At 42.4% G+C, this 21,054-nt stretch overlaps 1 protein-coding gene across 8 annotated transcripts in view; it reads right to left on the reverse strand.

Moving 5' to 3' along the window:
* Positions 1–18,562, reverse strand: part of DYNC2H1 (dynein cytoplasmic 2 heavy chain 1) — a 340,312-nt gene extending 321,750 nt beyond the window's left edge. For all 8 annotated transcript variants that reach the window (XR_008290731.1, XM_053204186.1, XM_027051992.2 and 5 more), the window contains exons 1-12: positions 18,213–18,562; positions 12,886–13,056; positions 12,325–12,460; positions 10,386–10,504; positions 9,281–9,425; positions 8,047–8,279; positions 6,370–6,504; positions 6,157–6,270; positions 5,941–6,052; positions 5,282–5,406; positions 3,976–4,151; positions 784–979 (exon numbers count right to left, since the gene is read on the reverse strand). Coding sequence is in view for 7 of the 8 variants with exons in the window: in XM_053204186.1 (XP_053060161.1) it covers positions 784–979; positions 3,976–4,151; positions 5,282–5,406; positions 5,941–6,052; positions 6,157–6,270; positions 6,370–6,504; positions 8,047–8,279; positions 9,281–9,425; positions 10,386–10,504; positions 12,325–12,460; positions 12,886–13,056; positions 18,213–18,407 (1,857 nt within the window). In the remaining variant the exon portion in view is untranslated. The remainder of the gene's footprint in view (positions 1–783; positions 980–3,975; positions 4,152–5,281; positions 5,407–5,940; positions 6,053–6,156; positions 6,271–6,369; positions 6,505–8,046; positions 8,280–9,280; positions 9,426–10,385; positions 10,505–12,324; positions 12,461–12,885; positions 13,057–18,212) is intronic.
* Positions 18,563–21,054: the final 2,492 nt, after the last annotated feature.

The following is a 21,054-nucleotide window of genomic DNA, read 5'->3' on the forward strand; positions in this document are numbered from 1 at the left end:
AGACACACAATGAGGGGTAATAGTTGGCTTTAAACAGGGAAATGTGGGGCACCTGGGTGGCTCTATGGGTGAAGCATCTGACTCTTGATTTCGGCTCAGGTCATGACCTCATAGTTCATGAGTTTGAGCCCGCACTGGGCTCTGCGCTGACAGTGCAGCCTACTTGGCTTTCTTTCTCTTTCTCTTTCTCTCTTTCTCTCTCTCTCTCTCTCTCTCTCTCTCTCTCTCTCTCTCTCTCTCTCCCCCTCCCTTCCTCCCTCCCTCCGCCTGCTTCTGCCACTAACAAACACGTGCCCGCTCTTTCTCAAAATAAATAAGCAAACTTAAAAAAACATTAAAAAAATAAACAGGTAAATGATATGATGGCAATGTGCTGAACAGACAGACCCAGGAAATGACCAAAAATAGAGACTAGTCCATCAGCCTTGTAAATCTCTAAGAATCTGCCTACTGAAGGTGAGCGAAGGACAGAGGACGCTTTGGTTAGAAAGTCCTTTAATATCCATGCATGTAACATGAAAGAAAAAGGAAAAAAAAAGAAAAATTACATTCTAATTTTCCAAATGTTTTTAGAATGAATATCAATACTTCAAATTAATGAATTCCTCTATAGGCTTAAAAAGCAAATTTTGTAAAGTAGTCATTTAGCAAACCATAATTTCACAAGACTCACTGGTGCTATTCTATTAGCCTAAAAATAACAAAAGTAGACAATGAAGCCCTTAAAACAGTCGAATGCAATGAACTCAGAACAGTCATATATTCAAAAATGTAATGCCATACTTGTTTAAGAATAATTGCTTGCTTGCAGAATTTCTGTGCAATGTTTGCAACTTGCTGTATTTTGGCAGGAATAACAAAGCCAAGAGCAGAAAGCTGACGAACTTCTCTCAGGAGAATCACCAACCGATCTGAATAATGCACCTTTAATGATCCATCACTAGGATCCAATTCCATAATTCGACTATTAGCCTCGATGCTACAAAATAAAATAACTTCTTAAGTTTCACGTTCTCACTCTTGACATAAAAAACACAATAGTGTTTATAACTTTTCTATAAATATAAAATTAAAGTAAAAAAAAAAATTTTAATCATAGTTTCCAAGTAATCTTTTTTTCTACATAGTATCTCACAATTCAGATCTTGGTAATAAACTGCAATACCCAAACTACACCATCACATTAATATTTCACTCAAGCAGTTTTTTGAAGTCAGAAAAATCAGTTGCTTAGCCTTCAGCTAAGACTCAAAACTCACATCATATTCACCATAAACAGAAAAGGTTTGGGGGAACCTGGGGGTTCAGTCAGTTAAGCAACTGACTGCGGCTCAGGTCATGATCTCACCATTCCTGAGTTTGAGCCCCGCATCGGGCTCTGTTCTGACAGTTCAGAGCATGGAGCCTACGTCAGATTCTGTGGCTCCCTCTCTCTCTGCCCCTCCCCTGTTAGTGCTCTCTCTCTGTTTCTCTTTCAAAAATAAACATTAAAAAAATGTAAAAATTTAAAAAAAGAGAAAAGGTGCTGATTCATCTTCTAAAGGGTACCTTAGATTTTTTTTTTTTCTTTTGAGTCAGCCTACTTGGCCCTTTAATACTGTCATTAAAGGATCAATGATAGGGCGCCTGGGTGGCTCAGTCAGTTGAGAGTCCAGCTTTGGCTCAGGTCATGATCTTGCAGTCTGTGAGTTCGAGCCCCACATGGGGCTCTGTGCTGACAGCTCAGAGCCTGGAGCCTGCTTCAGATTCTGCGTCCCTCTCTCTCTGCCCCTCCCCCACTGATGCTCTGTCTCTGTCTCAGAAATAAATAAACATTAAAAAAATTTAAAAAAAAAGGATCAGTGACAAAGAACATAAAAATGGTAGGAGTAGAGATACTCAAATGTTTCATTCCTCGGATCTTTGTTTCTCTACCTAAGGACTGGCCTTTGTGTTTCTTTCAAGGCTACAGCAGCTACTTTTAAATCAGGTCATTCAAGTCAGCGTGGACTGTGACAACACTGAGCTAAAGTGATCAACAAGTATTTTATTCTCATGACCTCTCTTTCAGGATCAGGTTTATATAATGCTTATTCCTTCGAATCACTTTTATCATTTAGAAAACACGTAGATCTTAAAACGCAAGCTATTGAAAAGCAAAGAACAAATCTATCCCACCCACGTAACAACACATATAATAAAGCATAATAAAAGGGAGACACTTTGGGGGCACCTGTGTGGCTCAGTTGATTAAGCAGCTGACTCTTGGTTTTAGCTCAGGTCATGATCTCATGGTTCGTGGGATCGAGTCCCACGACAGGCTCTGTGCTGACAGCGTGGAGCCTGCTTGTGATTCTCTCTTTCCCTCTCCCTCTCCCTCTCTCTGTTCCCCCCCCCCGCCCAGTTTGTGCATGAGCACACTCTCTCTCAAAATAAATAAACTTAAAAAAAAAAAGTTAAAAAAGGTAGAGACTTTAAAATGGCTTAGAATAATGATTCAGCCCCAACTTTCCTATAACGTAAAGCCTGTCAGAAAATTTTAATGGTCAGTTTCTCTGCCTTTTTTTATTTGCAACTAACCTTCAAAATTACTTTCTATATACCAGCATATCCTGAAATATATTCTAAAACACACTGATTTTATGGAACAGTGATGGGTTTTGCCCAGAAAAAAAAGCAGAAGTCAGAGTATTTCATCGGCAAATGGAAAACACCAGGATAAACAAAGTTGAACAGACTTCTTTCCAGAAAGTCTCAATCCTCTGGCATGCTATTATACACAGAGGATCTCCACTAGAACTACACGGATGAAAGTGTGAAAATTGCCCAAATGTACTTGACTACAGAACTTTTTTCCCCAGCATCTCTCCTATTTCAGGTTTCAGTAGGAAGGGAAAGAGTTACATGGCACAGTTATAACCATTATGCCCTGGTACTTTCTGGTTCTTTGAAGAGAAGAACACAATCAAAATGAAAGATAAGGGGAAGAAAATTATTCATTCAGTCTAAGAAGCTACCATCTTTGGACCTAAATATTCTTTGTAGCAGCATAGGGAAAATACACAGAATTTCATATTATGAACAAAATTAACTTTTGAAAAGTAACAAGATTCTAAAAACTAAAACATGACTAGTTTCTAAAAATATAATAATACACTAAGAAAAGTTTACCTGAACAAAGAAACAATGGTTTTTCCAGACCATACTTTTTTTTTTTTAAACAGGACATTTTTTCTTTTTATTTTATTTTAATGTTTTTATTTATTTTTGAGACAAAGAGAGACAAAGCATGAGCAGGGGAGGGGCAGAGAGAGAGGGAGACACAGAATCTGAAGCAGGCTCCAGGCTGACCTGTCAGCATAGAGCCCAACACAGGACTCAAACCCACAGACTGTGAGATCATGACCTGAGCTGAAGTCAGATGCTTTATAAACTGAGCCACCCAGGTACCCCTAGACCATCCATTTTAAACAGCCATTAGAGTAATTAGGTTAGCCAACTAAATTAGGTTCAATCTAGCTCGATAAATGTTGACCAAACCCTTACCCTATGGTAGGCGCCATAAGAGTATTTCACAAAGAAATACTCTCTACCTCAAAGAGTTTGAAATTATGAAATTTTACAACTGATAATGGTGTGTTTGTGTGTGTGTCCATGTAAATAATCATCATGTAAAAAAGGTAGAAAAACATATATGAATATCGATAGCAAAGAACCATGGGAAAGGACAGCCTCATTCCAAAATCAGAATCTGTAGGTCTGAGAAACAGACCCAAGAAGCAAGGCGGGTGGCCAACTAACTCAATCTCCCAAGTCCCCAACTGTCAGGACTTAAAAGCTGAAAATCAAAAACTAACACAAAATTTTTTAAGGAGCAGCAGCAAGTTTGGGGAAAGGAGAGAAGAGAGATCATTAATTGCATCCTGTCACTTAGATTACTCACATAAGAAACAAGATCCTTGTGTAGATTTCACTGTTTAGTGTAGTTACACTTACCACAAGCCGGATCTGGAATCAGACAAACCGGACTGAATGTCCCTGGACCAATCATCAAATTGTTCTTGTTCATACAGTTTAAACTGGTCTAACAGATCTTCGGCAGCTCGATGGAAAGATCGAAATCCTGACAAGTCAGATAAAAGAGCCTCTGCAATCTTGAGAGTATCATCCACCTTAAAAAGCCAAATTACATGAATATTACAAGAATGTATTAATACTTATTATAAGATTAGCACAAAAGGAACCACATTCTCTAATATGTGATTCAGAAATTATTTTCCCATTCAACTATACACAGTAAAATAGAAAACTTGCCAAGGAATGTAAGAAAATCAACCCCTACTCTGCTCCGCTTTAGACAACCTCAGAACAACAAAACAGAGATGATAATGCCAACTGGGTATAACCTGAAGGGTAAGGTAAGGGAAATTCAAGGCAAACTCCCAAGAATTCAGCAATGTCCCTAAACAAAGGAAGCAATAATGTGCTAAGTGCTCTCGCAAACAGCTCAAACAATAACTGCCAGTCGGAATAGCAATCAAAAGAAAGAAATGCCTTTCTTCCACAACTGTACAAAGAACCTTATAGCAATTTGGAAAGCTGACTGACAAAATTGGGCAGAATATTCCAGAAAATAAAACATCAAAAATACAAACTTCAATAGGCAGAACTCTCAAATATACTAGCCTTTATAATACGCTATGTCTTCTGGCTCTTAGTCACAGACTATAACCAGGTAACGTTCATTATATGAGTCAAGTGCCATAACATGTACATTAAATAGTGAGTATGTGAGAATCTGACATCAATTTTAGTAATACTAAAACATTAACATAATAGCCGTTAAACCCAGAAACTGCTGACACTACCTCATGCAAAGTCATAATTACCTTCACATTTCCTTTAACTCCCTCCAACCAAGAATGATTTACTCACAGAAATACACTTTCAGAGAGACCTCACAACGACCAACATTCTACTATGATAATCTCAAAGGATTAAAACAATCCTTTGAAAATAAGTAAAAGATGGTTTCCTCTTGGATATTTCTAAGAAGGCACTTTACCTGTAACAACGGCACCTGGGTAATAAATGACTTGATAATTATCCCTACATAAAAATGAGTAGACCATTACAGCCACGTCTATACCCTTTTTCGGAAATCTGCACAAGAAAATTAGATGGATACGCCAAAGAAAACAGAGAATGTTTTTAATGTTTTCACTCCAGTTCTAGAGTGCCTTCTACATTACTTTGGCACATTTTACAACTAGTATCCTTCAACATCTATCAAAACTAATACCTTCAGTTCCAACTGGCGAACCCAAACTATATTATTAACAACTTCCGACAGGTTTTTGCCAGCAAGCGGTCCAGTCGCCTCACCAGGAACTCCTCGGCATCGATTCTCAAAGTCTAATCGAAAATCTGTAACATTTAAGTCAAATAAATGATTACACACATTCGGCAAGTATTTCCTAAATGCTTTCCATGCACCAAGTAGTACATTAAAGGTGGTGAACAGAAAAATAGTAAGACTTGGTCCTTTGCCCTCAGGAACCTTACCATGCCTCCAATGAGACAGAGAAAGAAAATAACTAATTTTTAAAATCTGTAATTTGGGGCGCCTGGATGGCTCAGGTGGTTGAGTGTCCGAGTTCGGCCCAGGACATGCTTTCGTGGTTCGTGAGTTCAAGCTCCACATGGGGCTGACAGCTGTGCTGACAACTCGGAGCCTGCCTCAGACCCTCTGTCTCCCTCTCTCTCTGCTCCTCCCCAACTCGCACTCTCTCAAAAATAAACATTTAAAAGAATAAACAAAAATCTGTAACAAAAATAGTAAATTAATCTTCCACCTATATTGTTATAAGATACAGTCTTAATCCTAAATAGTATACGAGAAAAAGTAACCTACAAAAATATTTTCTCAGGTAAACGCTATAATCTCTGATAAACTTTTACCTTTTATTGAGTCCACAAGTCTTGCCAGTAAAGTTTCTCTTTCTAACATCAATTCTTTACTTATAGTTGGACGCTTCACCAGCTCTTTGTATTTCAGAAACGCTTGAAGAAGCTAACGTAAAATAAAAACAGTATATATTCATCCTAAGTTGATCAACTTAGTAAATATATAAATATCTCCTAAAACAGCTTAAGGGAAATATTTCAGAATTTTACCTGCTGTGGGCTGTCCTGAATTTCTGAAATATAAATTTTCAATTTTCCTGCTATTTTCTGTTCCGCAGGTGCAATAATTTTTTCATACTGAGACACTGCAGCTTTCCATAAAGGCTAAACAAATTAACAACATTATTAGACTTTTAGTATATAAATGTCTGCCTTGAGAAGGACGACACAAACAGGAAATTGACAGACAAAACAGGATTCAACCTCAGTATATGGATTATAATGCACAGGATTCAGGCCGGTAAAGGGTTCAAATACTCGAGTCAGGCATATCATTTTCTCTTCACTGGCAGGTAAAAAATAAAGAAGCTTCTCATGAATTGTTCTAACAGCCAAGACCTAAAACATAAAATATCAAAACAACAAATTTATTTAAATCAATCTAAAGTCTAAATATACTGAGCCAGAATTTATTTAAACTAGGTTCACTGAAATGAGCGATAAGACTAATCTTGAGAATTACGACTCATCAGTCATCAAAGTGGCGCTCGAAGATCTATCATTACACTACTGTCCATGTGCTCAAACCTCATGAAAACATCAAATCTAAATGTTTTTAAACGTGTTTAAAGTTCATTTAAGCAACGTTTTAGAGTCCTCAACACATGTAAAAACTTCTAATTTTCATTATTCTGCATTAAGTTCCATTCTACTAATGAAATAATATGTTAACAACCCTGTTATGTGTAGTTTACAATAGTAGAAAACAAATTGTTGTATTTTGTATCTAAAACTTCCCCCATCAGGGGCACCCGGCTGGCTCAGTTGGCAGCACACACAACCAACTGTTGATCTCAGGGTTGTTGAGATCAAGCCCCAGGCTGGCCATGGAGCCTACTTTAAAAAAAAAAAAAATTGTCTATAGTTTAAATGAATAAAAGGTGTGGTATTTTAATTTAAAAAATAACGAATAAATAAAATGTCCGGCACCAATTAAAAAATTAAGTAAAAACATTACAACCTTTCATCGAAGTTCAAAATATGACTACAAACTACTGATTCAGTTTCCTCTTGCTAAGAACAAAAACACCAATATAACAGCCATCTACTGGGAAGGCCTGAAAGCACCAGCCGTTCCCCAACCACACAACTGTTGCTAGATACCATTTTTCAGTAAAAAGCGGCGGGAGAAATGACTAATTCCAGAAACGAGGCACCAGACTGTCCAAGATGGGCGGGCATACTTGGGGGCCGAAAGTAAGGGAGTCGTCAAGGAGACAACTGGGTTCCTGTCAAAATGACCTAAGAGCCAACGTAAGTGGGCACTCACTGCACAAAGCTCAGGCAATCTGAGGACGATAACAGCTCTAATAGACTGAAACTCAAACTGTAAGAACGTGCAGCTTCCTAACAACACTAGCATTTCGTTAGTCATGTATGGAACTTACCATGATACTGGCTTATTATTCATTGTTCTACACAGTGACAGGGGCTTCTGGGTGGCTCAGCTGGCTCAGCAGCTGACTCTGGATTCTGGCTCATGTCACCATCCCAGGGCATGGGATGGAGCCCCACGTGAGGCTCTGCACTGAGAGCACAGAGCCTGCTTGGGACTCTCTCTCTCTCTCTCTCTTTCTCTCTCTCTCTCTTCCCCCCTCTCTGTCCCTCCCCTGCTCACAATGTCTCTCAAAAGAGTAAAAAAGAAAAAGAAGGAAGAAAGAAAGCAGATGGAAACCAGCACTTAGGTGGTCCCACTGGGCACCGGGCACTGGATCACATGACCGCCACAAATTATCTCCCACGAGCTTTAATTCTTATTCTCTCCCAAAAGAATAAATGATTTCTCTCAGATGTGTAATGCTTATTAATGATAAATACATGCCCAAACAAGTGAGGACTACCTGACACTTAACGTCAGAGATCCAGAGAAACAAACGATACCTCTTCCAGGCGCTTGCCCAGTCTGTCTAGTGTTTCAGGGAAGTATTTCTCACTTTTCCACGGATGAGGAACATAGCGCTGCCACACCTGACCCGTGAGGTGGTTACAGGCGATCACCCACTGTTCACAAATGGACACACCCGCTCTGAGGTGGTCTTTCACAAGATAGTAAGGATCTTCCCACAGATTCAAAGTTCCCAACTTCTTCTGAACAAATCTTCCAAATGAACCACCTAATAAAAGAGAAAGCAAATTTTTTTAATTTTTTTAATGTTTTAATTTATTTTTGAGAGAGACAGAGAAAAAGCGGGGGAGGGGCAGAGAGAAAGGGAGACACAAAATCAGAAGCAGGCTCCAGGCTCTGAGCTGTCAGCACAGAGCCCTACACAGGCCTCAAACTCACGAGCTGTGAGATCATGACCTGAGCCAAAGTCGGACGCTTAACCGACTGAGCCACTCAAGTGCCCCAAGAAAGAAAATTTCTAATGGAAATGTCTTTTTAACAAATAATTATAGAACACATGCTTATGACAAAGTTTAAAATAATACAAATTAGCAAACTAAGGATCTATGAAATACCACATCCACATCCTTAGATTATCAAAAACAAATACCTTTCAAGACATGCATGCACACACACGTTTGTTTTTATTTTCGCATCTTTCAATATACCATGTGCACCTTTCAAGCACAGAAATACATGTTATTTTTTCAAAAGGTTGCAGGGCCTACCATGTGGATGTAGCATTATACAACCAATTCTCGAATGCTATTTGTTTCTACTCCTACAATGTTTCTGTACTCCTACAAATGATGCCACAGTACATGTCCCTGCCCATATACCTCGATGTGCTTGTGTAATATTTCCTGAGGATAAGAATGCCAATGGTATTCTCTAGGTCAAAAAGCATATGCACTTTGAATACTGACAAACCAATACCCTTTAAGACTTTGGAGATCATTACAAAATAAAGCTTAAATTAATACACGTGTAGGGACTACAAATCTATGTAAATTTACTTGTATTCATGGTCAAAGAATTTGACACATATTATTTAAATTAACCAACTACATACAAATTTCCATTTAAATAATCCTATATGATTTGCTCTAAAAGTTACCCTAAGCAACAATTATTACATTAAGGAGCACTTTCAGTAAGAACTTGAAAGAAAAACTAGAAGATAATAAGGCAGGCTTCCAAAGTTCCACAAGTTTACTTCTTTACCAGTACCTATGACATCTAAGAGATGTAACATCCGTGACTCAGGAAAGTGATCATGCTCTGTTTGTCTCCACACATCATCTACAACATCCCGGGTGGTCTCCACCAAGTCAACCACTTCCAGTAAGGATAGACTGTCCAGGTTATAGAACTCCTAAAACCAAAAGGCATTCATTTTTAAACGTAATGGTAACTGTACCTTAGGCAATACAGTCAACATGTTCCCAGACTTTTCAACTGCTACAATTCTAAGACCTGTCACATCACTTTTGCCTCCTTTTCCTACCAGGTCGACGGGTTACTTCTTGATGCAAATACCCTACAAGTTCCCTCGCAAACATAAATGCCATGACAGCCAGGAGAAAAAATGAGAATGACAAAAAGTCAATTCATTTACTTTTGCTCTTGACCTAATTTTAAGTTTGGATTCATTTCTCCTAGTTATTCAAAGGAAGTGGCCTTAATGACTTACGGACATGACCCACTGTAGTTCACACGTGTCTTCATTCGGTCACTGTGCTGCACGTTACCAGTAATACAATTAGAGTTCAAGATTTCTTATTTTATATTCCACCATTATCACAAAAAGAGCTTAAAACCATTTCAAACACTTCACTAAAATGGTATTATTGAAGCAATCTTGGGAATAAAGAGAAAATTACTAGGCATTTATTTTGAAAAGAATCTTCACTTATTCAACCTCTGAATATTTCAAAGAATAATCAATCGAGTATAAAACTAAGACTTTTCATACTTCAAATTACTTCAAAACGCTAATTTGAATAAAGCGAACATTCTTTCAAAAGGACCACTGCCTCCACGTAGATTAACGTCTGCTAGTGTTTCAGGCTTTGCTTTTCCTGTCTACCTGCAGAAAAGTAATGACGTTTTTGAGAAAAGTACTAGAGATTAGAATCTACCTTTCGTACAAGTTTTCGTTTCTAAGTTGTACCCACGTTACATGCACACCTTCAGAAAACCCTGCTACACATGAAGGATGTACTTCGTTCATAGCCATCAAGTAACAGCTGTAAAACAGAGGGAACTCTGATGCAGCTGGGCCCTAAGCACCTCCATCTGAAGCCTGGCATATGACCGTGTAGGAACCACGTACTCTTGCGATGGTTTCAAACAGCTCCTTAAAATAGCCGGCTCTCTCTCTGCTAATCTGTTTACTTCCACGATGAGCTTCTTCCACCCAGAACTGGAACTCATCACTTGGTGTAAGAATACCTGAAAAGGTATAAAGGGAAAAAAAGAAATACTCATTGAGAATGAAAAGCCAGAAAATTATCTGGTTCATTTGCTGATTACGCGTCTATCCTGTACTCTCGAAGATGTACATAAAGTTTTACGATTTCTGTCAACAGACAGTTCTTACCTAAATGCACTAACAACAATTAACAGCATCAAATTTATGCTTTGCAGGTTTGGTGCTCAGTATGTTTCCCGTATGTGTTTGTCAACCATCCACATGCAGGCTGTCGGTCTGCATCTAATACTAGCAAACTTGCTTCTGCAGCACACGGCTTTCCGAAGCCTTTGTAGCAACTGCTACAATTCTAAAACCTGTCATATAACTTTCGCCTCCTTTTCCGACCAGGTCGACGGGTTACTTCTTGATGCAAATACCCTACAAGTTCCCTCGCAAACATAAATGTCATGACAGCCAGGAGAAAAAATGAGAATGACAAAAAGTCGATTCATTTACTTTTGCTCTTGCTCTAATTTTAAGTTTGGATTCATTTCTTCTAGTTACTCAAAGGAAGTGGCCTTAATGACTTACAGACACGACCCACTGTAGTTCACATGTGTCGTCATTTGGTCACTGTGCATACCGTGCATCTCAGTGAACACCATCCAAATTAGAAATGATTACAATTTAATCAATAAACACTTGTAATTTAATGTCAAAATATAAATAAATAAAAATAATCTTACTTTTCAATTTGCTTTTATATTTCCCAAAGAACTGGACAATTTCTAGTTGCTTAATCACACACTGCAAATATGTGCACTATTCTAGGCCTATAGGATTCAAAAAGTATCTGATTTACTGCTCAAGCAGAGTGTAAAACTGTATCCAGTACTGTAAAATAGGATTTGTGTATGTCATGCATTTCATGTGAACTGTTCATATAAATAATATCATCTACAAGTACAATAAAATTATAACTAGCTTCAGATAAAATACACTTTTAAAATTAAAATCAAGTATCTTTGCCAAGTAGACCATTAGGGGTCAATCCTATGTATTCACGGATGCCGGATTTATGAACTCATCCATTTCCTAACATTTACTTGTAATCTGAAATCAATGCCTGCGGTGTTTTTGTGACCGCTCACAGACATGTGCAGAGCAACAAACAATTCAAGTCACCCCACGCATACGTCCCCAGCTGAGGCTCTACAAAGCCACGCTGCCTGTTTCAGATCTCCTGCTGTAAACAAGTCTCCTTTTTGCAACCTATCCAGCTGCATGTTTTTCTCATTTGGGGGGCTTTTTATTGGTGAGTGCTCTGTTTAAGATGGCCCCCGAGCACAGGACCGAAGTACAGCCTAGTGTTACCAAGGCCAAGAACACTGCGATGTGACTTCCTGAGAAAATACTTGTGTTAGAGAAGCTTCACTCAGGCACGAGTTACAGGGCTGTTGGCAGTGAGCTCAAGGGTAATCACCAATCTATATTAATAACAGTGTCTTTAAGCAGAAACACACGTAAACTATGGTTCTATGTTGAGTAGAAAATGTTATGACCAGAGGCTCACAGGAACCTAATCCTGTTTTCGCCCGAGGAGCTCTATTCAGTCGTTACCGATGCAGTGTTCACAGTGACTTTACAGAACGTAACTACCGCAAATTGTGAGAAGCAACTGCATTTTCTCTTGCCGTGACTTGCACATTGTTAAAGATTGCACTTTCCTCTTCTCAAAATCCTTGTAAATCTACTCATTTAAAGGAAGCTCAGGCTCAGAAAAGTCTGTGAAAAAATACATTAATTTACTAGCATACTAGTAAGAAAGCTATTTTGACTTTAAGTTATGGTTCTCTACCTCGTGTGTCATCTTCCTTAAATTTCAATTTTGATAAGTTAGTGTCTGATCTTCGTAGAACTACGCCCAACCCAGCTTCTAGTTCACTCAAAAGATTCTGAAGTTTGGGATCAAGGTCTCTGCTCCATTCCTGATCCTAAATAAAAACAGACAAGAGCAAACATTGACCACAAGTTCCCCAATCAAACTGGCCCCCTTAAAATACTGTTGAGAGAACTAAGTCCAAATACACCATGCCACTCAAAGCCTGACTACCTCCATCACATAAGGGAGAAAAAAAAGTCCTTTCAACAGTTAAAACTTTGTAATTTCCTGTATAGCAACATAAGAGCTATGTGGACTGCATTTATACCTTTCTCCCATTCTTCTATTTGTCAACGAAGCTGACTTTAAAATTTTTTTCAATTTTTATGAGACGTTTTCAAAAACAAAAACACTAATGATATTAATAAATAAAATAATATTTTTCTCTGTGTTTATAGAGACATTAATGCAAACCCCTATGTTAAAAACCAAAAACAAAAAACAAAAATGACCGTACAGCTACTTTATTTTACTTACCTTTAACAACATTGGTGCAAATACTTGCCGCACGGCTTGATAGAGAGAATTTATAGGTGATTCTAACATAGATGAAACAAGAATGTTACTATGTAGATTCTGATCAGTAATTACTTCAGGTCGCAGCTTGAAAAACACCAGCACTTTATCTTTTGTGTCAGCAAAATCAATCTAGGTGATAAACAAATGATTCTTAAAGTTACCTTCATAAAAGTTAATATTTGAAACAAACTTTTCCCTAAAACGTTACCCCTTGGGGGAAAAATAATTAAAATAATTACAGCGTATTACAACCCATCTATCCCTGCTCCTTAAGAGTATCTGGGTTTTAAAATGTATCCCCACTTCCATGTGACTGTATCATAAAGCTACAGTGATAAGTGGTTCATAAACAGAAATCACTATACAAATATTGTGGACATACACTGCCAACTACTCCACTCCAACCAGACTCGGTACTAACAAAGTTGCATGCCCCAGCTACAAACTGATGAGTAGTCATCTCCACTCTATTCCAAAAAGTCTATACAAACGATGTTAATTATACCCTTACCTGAAACTAGCATTTTAAAAGGTGTTTTTTAACTCAATTCAAAGCTACCAAAAGGAACTTAAGTTGTCTATCTCCTAGATTATCTTCATCTTAATCAAAATTTTTCCTTAAAGTACTTGAGCATCTAACTTTTTATTAATGTTGTATAACTAGATAATTTAAAGTTGGAACTCGATGAGCTAAATTGGAATTCACGAAAGCAACCATGTTTAAAGTTGGTCAGTTCATGGTAATTAGTTCATTAGCTGCAAAGTCTATCACCCAAAAGAAGTTTTTGCATTACATACATATTTCACATCTTTTCTCACTTCTTTTTCCAGGAAGAGAAGTATATGCATTTAAAAGCTTTCAAACAAGTTCACTGCTGTGCATGAAAACGACTTCTAGATGAGATTTCATGAAACTTTTATCCTGGTCTTTATATTTTTATGCCCTAAGAGGAAACCGGCATTTATTTGGTGTTGTTGCATTTCTCAAACTCCCATCTGCACACATTAAAATTCTATTGCCAGGGGCGCCTGGGTGGCTTAGTCGGCTGAGCGTCCAACTTTGGCTCGGGTAGTGATCTCATGGTTCATGAGCCTGAGCCCCATGATGGGCTCTGTGCTGACAGCTCAGGGCCTGGAGCCTGCTTCAGATTCTGCATCTCCCTCTCTCTGCTCCTCCCCTGCTCACTCACTCTCTCTCTCAAAAATAAACAAACATTAAATTTAAAAACAAAAAATTCTATTGCTAGCATGATCATTCCAATAACAAGCAGGTGAGAATAACAAGCTGCAGATACGTAGATTTGAAAAATTCACTCCTTACTCATTAAGTGCTCCATTCCTTTGTACTTTCTCCCCCCACTTATCTGAAGAAAGAAAACGCAGAAAATACACACTGTATCATCATACTTTGAAAACAGTAACCATAGTCACTGGCCAAGGCTCCCAGGCATCAGCCAGGATGAGGAGTTTCGTCCTAAACAAAGTCAGAGCTAAAGCAAAGGATCAGTTGACCACAGCTGCTCGTCATTCCCTGAAAACAGGGAAACAAAATCACTACTCCTAGCTGCCTCTCCCACTGGTTTCCCTATCAGTGGCAACTACTATTCCCCCTTAACTGACTAAATTTTGATAGCTATTAATTCAAATTACAAAGCTGTTCTTCTTTGAGCTTGCAAAATAACTTCTCACCTACTGGGACCCATGAGGCATCGGCCTGCCACAACCCACTGCCTGTTTTTGCACATCCCACAAGGCAAAATAGGTTTTAAAAAAAAATCAAAAGAATAACGGCATCTCATGACCCTTAAAAATTATATGAAATTCACTTATCAGTGTCTGTAAATAAACAGTTTACTAGAACAGTTTTATTTTACTGTGAACACAGTTTTATTGGAACACAGTCTTACTGCTTCATGTACACGTTGTCTTTGACACAACGGCAGAGCTGTAGTCTCAACAGAGACACTACGGCCTGCAGAGCCTACGTTAGGGATTGTCTGGCACATCACAGAAAATGTGTGTCAACCTCTAGCCTACAGGATAAAGCACATCACATTGGTTTCTGGTTTAAGACGACCAGGGGAACTCGAGCTCAGTCTAAATGGTGTGCAAGGTTCTCGGGGATCACCCCATGCCATCAGCTGCCACACTCCCCAACCATGACACTGCTGCAGTCACTTAATTCTTTTGCCGGGTCCTTGAAACCAAGGAGAGACGCAGCTCAGGGCCTCAGGACTCTTCATTTCTTCTGCTTAGAACACTCTTCCTCTAAACCTTATGTCTGCCCACAACTCATTCAAGTAACTCACTTCTAAGTTTACCAATTCAGACAGGTAGTCCCTCCGCCCCTATTTTAATGCCGTTCCAGGCTCCACCCCCATCACTAGAACGTTATTCTATTTTTATCCAAACAGCACTTATCACGGGGTACTTAGGGGCTCAGTCAGTTAAACATCTGACTTCGCCTCAGGTCATGATCCCACGGTTTGTGGGTTCGAGCCCCACATCGGGCTCTGTGCTGACAGCTCTCGAAGGCCTGCTTCGAATTCTGTGTCTCCCACTCTCGCTTGCTTGCTCTCTCTCTCTCTCAAAAAGAAATAAAACATTTGAAAATTAAAAAAACAAACAGCACTTGGGGCGTCTGGGTCATGATCAGGTCATGATCTCACTGTTCCTGAGTTCGAGCCCCGCATCTGGCTCTGCACCGACAGCTCGGAGCCTGGAGGGGCTGCTTTGGATTCTGTGTCTCCCTCTCTCTCTGTCCTCCCCCACTTACGCTCTTTCTCTCTCAAAAATAAACAAACATTAAAAGAAAAATTTTTTTTTAAAAACAGCACTTATCAATGCCCAAGATTATGTTACACATCTGCATGCATGTCTGTAGCCTGTTTTGTCCACTCGAATGTTACTCTGTGCAAATTCTGATGTGTTCATGGCTTTACTGCAAGCACCCAGGACAGTGCCAAACCCGAGTAAGTACTCAGTAAACATCTGGGAACTTCATAAGTCACACTGACTCTCAGACATCTAGGGTACAACTTAAGACATAACAAAACAGTGGGTGCCTGGGTGGCTCAGTCGGTCGAGCATCCGACTTTGGCTCAGGTCATGATCTCGCCGTGCCCGGGCCCCACATGGGATGTTCTCTCCCTCTGCCCTCTGCTCACTCACACCGTCTCTCTCAAATAAATAAATAAATAACATAACATAACAAAACATTTTCCAAGGTGACTAACAGTCTGTCGTGCGGTACAGGACTCCACATAAAATTCGTTGTTGGGCTCCAACGGCAACGGCATTAACTTTACAGAGTTGCAGCTTCAACGTTCGATACCCAACCCAAGATCCCTCCACGCCCTCCCCGTTTTCCCAGGCCTGTATTTACACTTTCAGTGGCATTTACCACAGTGTGCCCTGACTCATTGTTTGTAGAGGAGTGTGTGTCCTCTGAGCCACCGGAGGGCGGAAGCAGAGAATCCTCTTCTGAAATCCACTGCCAATTAGAGAAGCGGGGTAGCTCACACCCGGGAGTCATATTTCCCATAAAGTAGAAATAAAAATAATCCCTGTCTCACAGTGTTGCTGAGAATATCATACGAGGCCCTGGGCACAAGTGCTTCCACCAGTGCCCGATCGGGTGTCGAGAGAAAAGGAGCGGCAACCTATGAGCAGGCATCCTTCTCGCGTCCTCATACCACACACGCGCGGAGCCAAGAGCTTGCCTGTATTCAGTTCGAAATAAAACTCTACTCAAGAGAATCAGTCTAAGCCCAGGACTAACGAATCCTAGCGGAGGGAGTGGAGGACTCAATCACCCAAACAACTGCACTCCACGCTTACATCTGTTCAACCTAGTGATTCCGGCCGACAGGACAGGAAGAGGTCATAAAATAGGCGCTGCGGGGTGGATGGGGAGGGGCACTAAGGGGGGACCTGCTGGGGTGAGCACTGGGTGTCCCGTGCAGGTGATGAAGCACTGAATTCGACACCTGAAACCAATATTGTTCTGTATGTTAACTCAAATGTTTTTTAAAAAACACAGAATTCAGCAACGAAAAAAATAAAAATCAAATCAAACACGCCTTTCGTCCATCTACTGAGACCGTGTAATGTGGGAGGCCTTTCTTCCCTGCCCGTGAGGCTACAGTTTACTTACTTAAGTCCTGATCGCCGAAGGAACCATTTCTTAAGCAATCCTGCCAGTGAAGGCAGTGCAGTAAGTCCATCAAAATATCTCAAACCAGGATTCAAAAATAATAATAATAATGATTTAAACTTTGTATTATATCTTTTCCTAAAAGATTCAAATTCCTAACCAAACTTTCCCTCTGATATAGGCTCAGCGCATACCCCAAAAAAAGATATCCTAGAATTTGCCTCAAAGAACTTCAAGAGGCAGACAAAAAAGTTTTTTTGATAAATAAGGTTGACGTTTTTAGTTGTAACATATCTACAGTCTTTAAAAGAATCCAGAAAAGCACAAAGGTGCTCTGCTCAGGTGCACAGGTGTGGGCAGGGGTAGGGCTGGGGGGGACAGCCTGGCTCCCTAAGAGGGTGGGGGGACTGAGGGGGAGGCAGAGGGGGTCCTGAAGGTCAACACCAGGTTGGGGGTGGGGGAGGGGGAACAACCAGGCTCTGAGGATGGAGGGGAACAGCCCAGGCTGCAGGGGGGCAGAGGAGGAGGGGGAAGGGCTGGGGAGAATGAGGGGTGGGGGATGAGGGAGACAGCAGGGCTGGGGGGGGGGGGGGGGTGATGAGGGAGACACCAGGGCTGGGGGGAGTGATGAGAGGGACAGCAGGGCTGGGGGGGGGGGGGGGAGGGAGACAGCAGGGCTGGGGGGTGAGGGAGACGGCAGGGTTGGGGTGGGTGAGGGAGACAGCAGGGCTGAGTGGGGATGAGGGAGGCAGCAAGGCTGGGGGGAGGAGGGAGACAGCAGGGCTGGGGGGATGAGGGAGACAGCAGGGCTGGGGGGGTGGTGTGGGAGACAGCAGGGCTGGGGGGGTGAGGGAGACAGCAGGGCTCGGGGGTAATGAGGGCGACAGCAGGGCTGGGAGTGGAGGGAGCGGGGACAGCGAGGCCCTGGGGAGAGGCGGGGAGGGGGGCGGGTAGAGACAGCCGGGGTCTCTGGGGAAGCGGGGAGGCATGGGGACGGGGGACGGGTAGAGACTCCCGGGCTCTCAGTGAGGCGGGAGGGAGACGACCCGCGGACGCAGGCGGAGGAGGCCCACGACCCCGGCCGGGCCTGCGGCGCGGAGGGGCGGCGGCGGAGGCGCGGGGCCCGTACCGAGTTGGAGAAGGTGACGCCGGCGTCCGAGCGCTGCACCCTGAGGAGCATCTGGTTGCCGTCGTCCAGAAAGTTGTTGACCTCTGGGCAGCCGTCCGTCCGCGGCTGGTCGCAGGGCTCCGGCAGGAGGCCGAAGTAGTTCTGGGTGGTGGTGAGGAGGAAGGCCTTTCGAACGTCCCGGGCCCCTCCCGCCATGGCGGCGGCCACGACGCGGGGACACGCGGGGTCCGGGGGCCGCCACCCGACCGGCGCAGCTCCGCTCACACCGCCCGCCGCCGGCCCGCTCGGCTTCGCGGTTGCCAGGGCCAGTCGCTATGGCGACGGGACCCGACGTCGGCGCGGGCCGCGCGCGCGCCGTGGACGTTAACGCGCGGGTGCGCGCACGCGCCACGCTGGGAGGCCGCCGTCGCTTCCGCGCCTTGCGGCTGCTCGTCGGTCGCCGCCGCGGAGGTAAAGCTTTCCGGTCGCAAAAGCCGGAAGCGGTTGGAAGCGGTCCACGCGGTCCTCGGTGAAGCCGCGCCCCCCGGATTTCGGAGGGCTGGGCCGCGGGGCCCCCGCTGCACCTGCAGCCGCCGGCCGCCGCGCGTGGAGGGACGCTCCCTTAAAAGTCGCTTTCGGAGGAGGCCGAGGACGAGTGGTGGAGTGCAGCGGTAACTCGCTTGTTGCATCTACCCCTCCCCTCTCTGTGTTGCCCATTTCCCCCCCCTCTTTATTAACGAACTTCAGGAAAACGTAGAGGTTTTCGGCGCGGTCGGGACCTGAGCTTGCGGCCACCTGTGACACCAGCTGGCTAATCTTATAACAAGCACAGCCGAATCCTGGAGAAATATAGGACGTGGGGCGTTATCGTTTTTTACGCCGTGGCGTCATTGTGAACTCCGATACTGCTGCTCGCTGATCCCGGTTTTGTGAATCCAAAAATTATCTTCCAAGAACACTGAGCCCCGGAGACATGGGCCCTGCCCGGAAAGCATTTTGCCGGCTTTATCCTCGGGAACTTAAATAGGTTACGGATTTTTTTTTTTTTTTTTTTTTTGCATTCAGGAGTCACAACTTCCTGCTGAAACTATATTATTTTATCATTGCAAAGAGGGTCTTTTGATCTGCTGAGCATCTTGCTTAAGATTAGGGAGTGCGAACTAAAGACAGCTGAACTGCTGTGCCAGATGGTGGGAGAGAGGCGTCCATGAATTGGGATTCTGGTCACCGAATGGGGAAAAAATCAGACAAGAACCCAAGGTGACTGACTAGCCAAAAAAGGATTTTGAAAGTGAAAATGGCTGGTATGGATACAGAGATACCCGCTCTGCAGCGGGCGTTATGACCCTTCACAGGGTCTTCAGGAAAGTCACCACTACTCACAAATGCTTGGTCTGGAGGAGTTGTTTTGCTGGAAACAGAAACGGTTGGATTTAGCATCCATGACAACGTGGTAAATGTAAAGGCAGCAGGTGTAGCGACAGGAGTCAGGAAAGCAGTTGAGATCCTACGAATGCTACCCTTCCAGAAACTTGTGGGACTCTTGGGTGGGCTTTGGGCTTCCACGAGATAGGAAATTGGAGTGTTTGAGTGTAGTTTAACCCGGATGTCCAGAAGCATAGAAACTCCAGCTGACGCGTAAACCGAGTGAGGATAGGAATTTTGTATGTCTTGCTCACTGCTCTGTACCTAGAATTAGGCATAGAGTGGAAAGGTCTCTGTACTCCTGAAGCTTCAAAAAGGAGGAAGGAATCTCAGAGATAAGTAACTTATACAAAGCCACAGAAATGATTAGCTGTAGAACCAAGATTCATATCAAGCTCCAACTCCAAACCAATCTCTAGGCACGACGCCACAGTGGTACGCAGCCAGCTATCCGCCAGTATCCATTGTCTCCAGCCACAGCTAAGTAGCTACTACCAGGGCACCCCACTCTCGGTTGGGCGTCCCACTCTTGGTTTGACTCTGATCATGATCTCACAGTTCAGTGAGTTCCAGCCTGCGTTGGGCTCTGTGCTGCTAATGCAGAGAATGTTTGGTTCTCTCTCTTTCTGCCCCTCCCCTGCCCCTTGCTCATGCTGTGCTCATGCTGTCTCTGTCTCTCTCAAAAATAAATAAACTTCAAAAAAAAAAGAACTAGCCAGGTGTGGCCATAATGTAACTCTCATCAGCAGAATGCGGCCAGAAGCAATGTGTGCCATTGACAAGGGAAGTTTCAAAGAAGGGAGTGTGCCTTCAACTTTGGCCAGCTGGATACAGACAACAAAGCCATAAGAGATGACCGAACCACAAACCAGTAGGACCTCAGGGCTCCTGGCTCCATGTGGAGTAAAGCCAGCAGCTGTTAAGTAAGCAAGAAATAACCTTCACTGTGTTTGAGCCATTTCACATTATATTTATGTGGATCTGTTTTTTTAGAGTAACGTAAGCCACTCTAATCAATAGAGCAACTGATCTCAGCAGTAGGGTGCTATTTGTTTGTTTGGGGTTTTGTTTTCTTTTGTTTTTATGTTTGTTATGAGAGCATGAGGGAGAGAGAGAAGCTCAAGCAGGCTCCGAACCCGCAGCATGGAGCCCAACGTGGAGCTTGATCCCAAACCAAGAGTTGGGCACCCAACTAACTGAGCTACCTATGCACCCCCGTTTTTTTTTAATTTTATGTAGGACATTGGTTTAGTAGTTGGCTAGCAGGTAGCATGAAATGTGAAGTGGAGGACAAGGGACAGGACCTTTCTGAGCTAAAATTTCCTGATTTTGTTCTATATTTGTATTTTTCAAACATCAGTTCTTAAAGGCTGTTGCCCTTTGGAATCTGGAACCATATCAGTGATTCCACATTTCGTACTCAGCTACGTTAAAAGCC

Source organism: Acinonyx jubatus, chromosome D1 (assembly GCF_027475565.1).
Source record: "Acinonyx jubatus isolate Ajub_Pintada_27869175 chromosome D1, VMU_Ajub_asm_v1.0, whole genome shotgun sequence".
Classification (NCBI taxonomy): Eukaryota; Metazoa; Chordata; class Mammalia; order Carnivora; family Felidae; genus Acinonyx; species Acinonyx jubatus.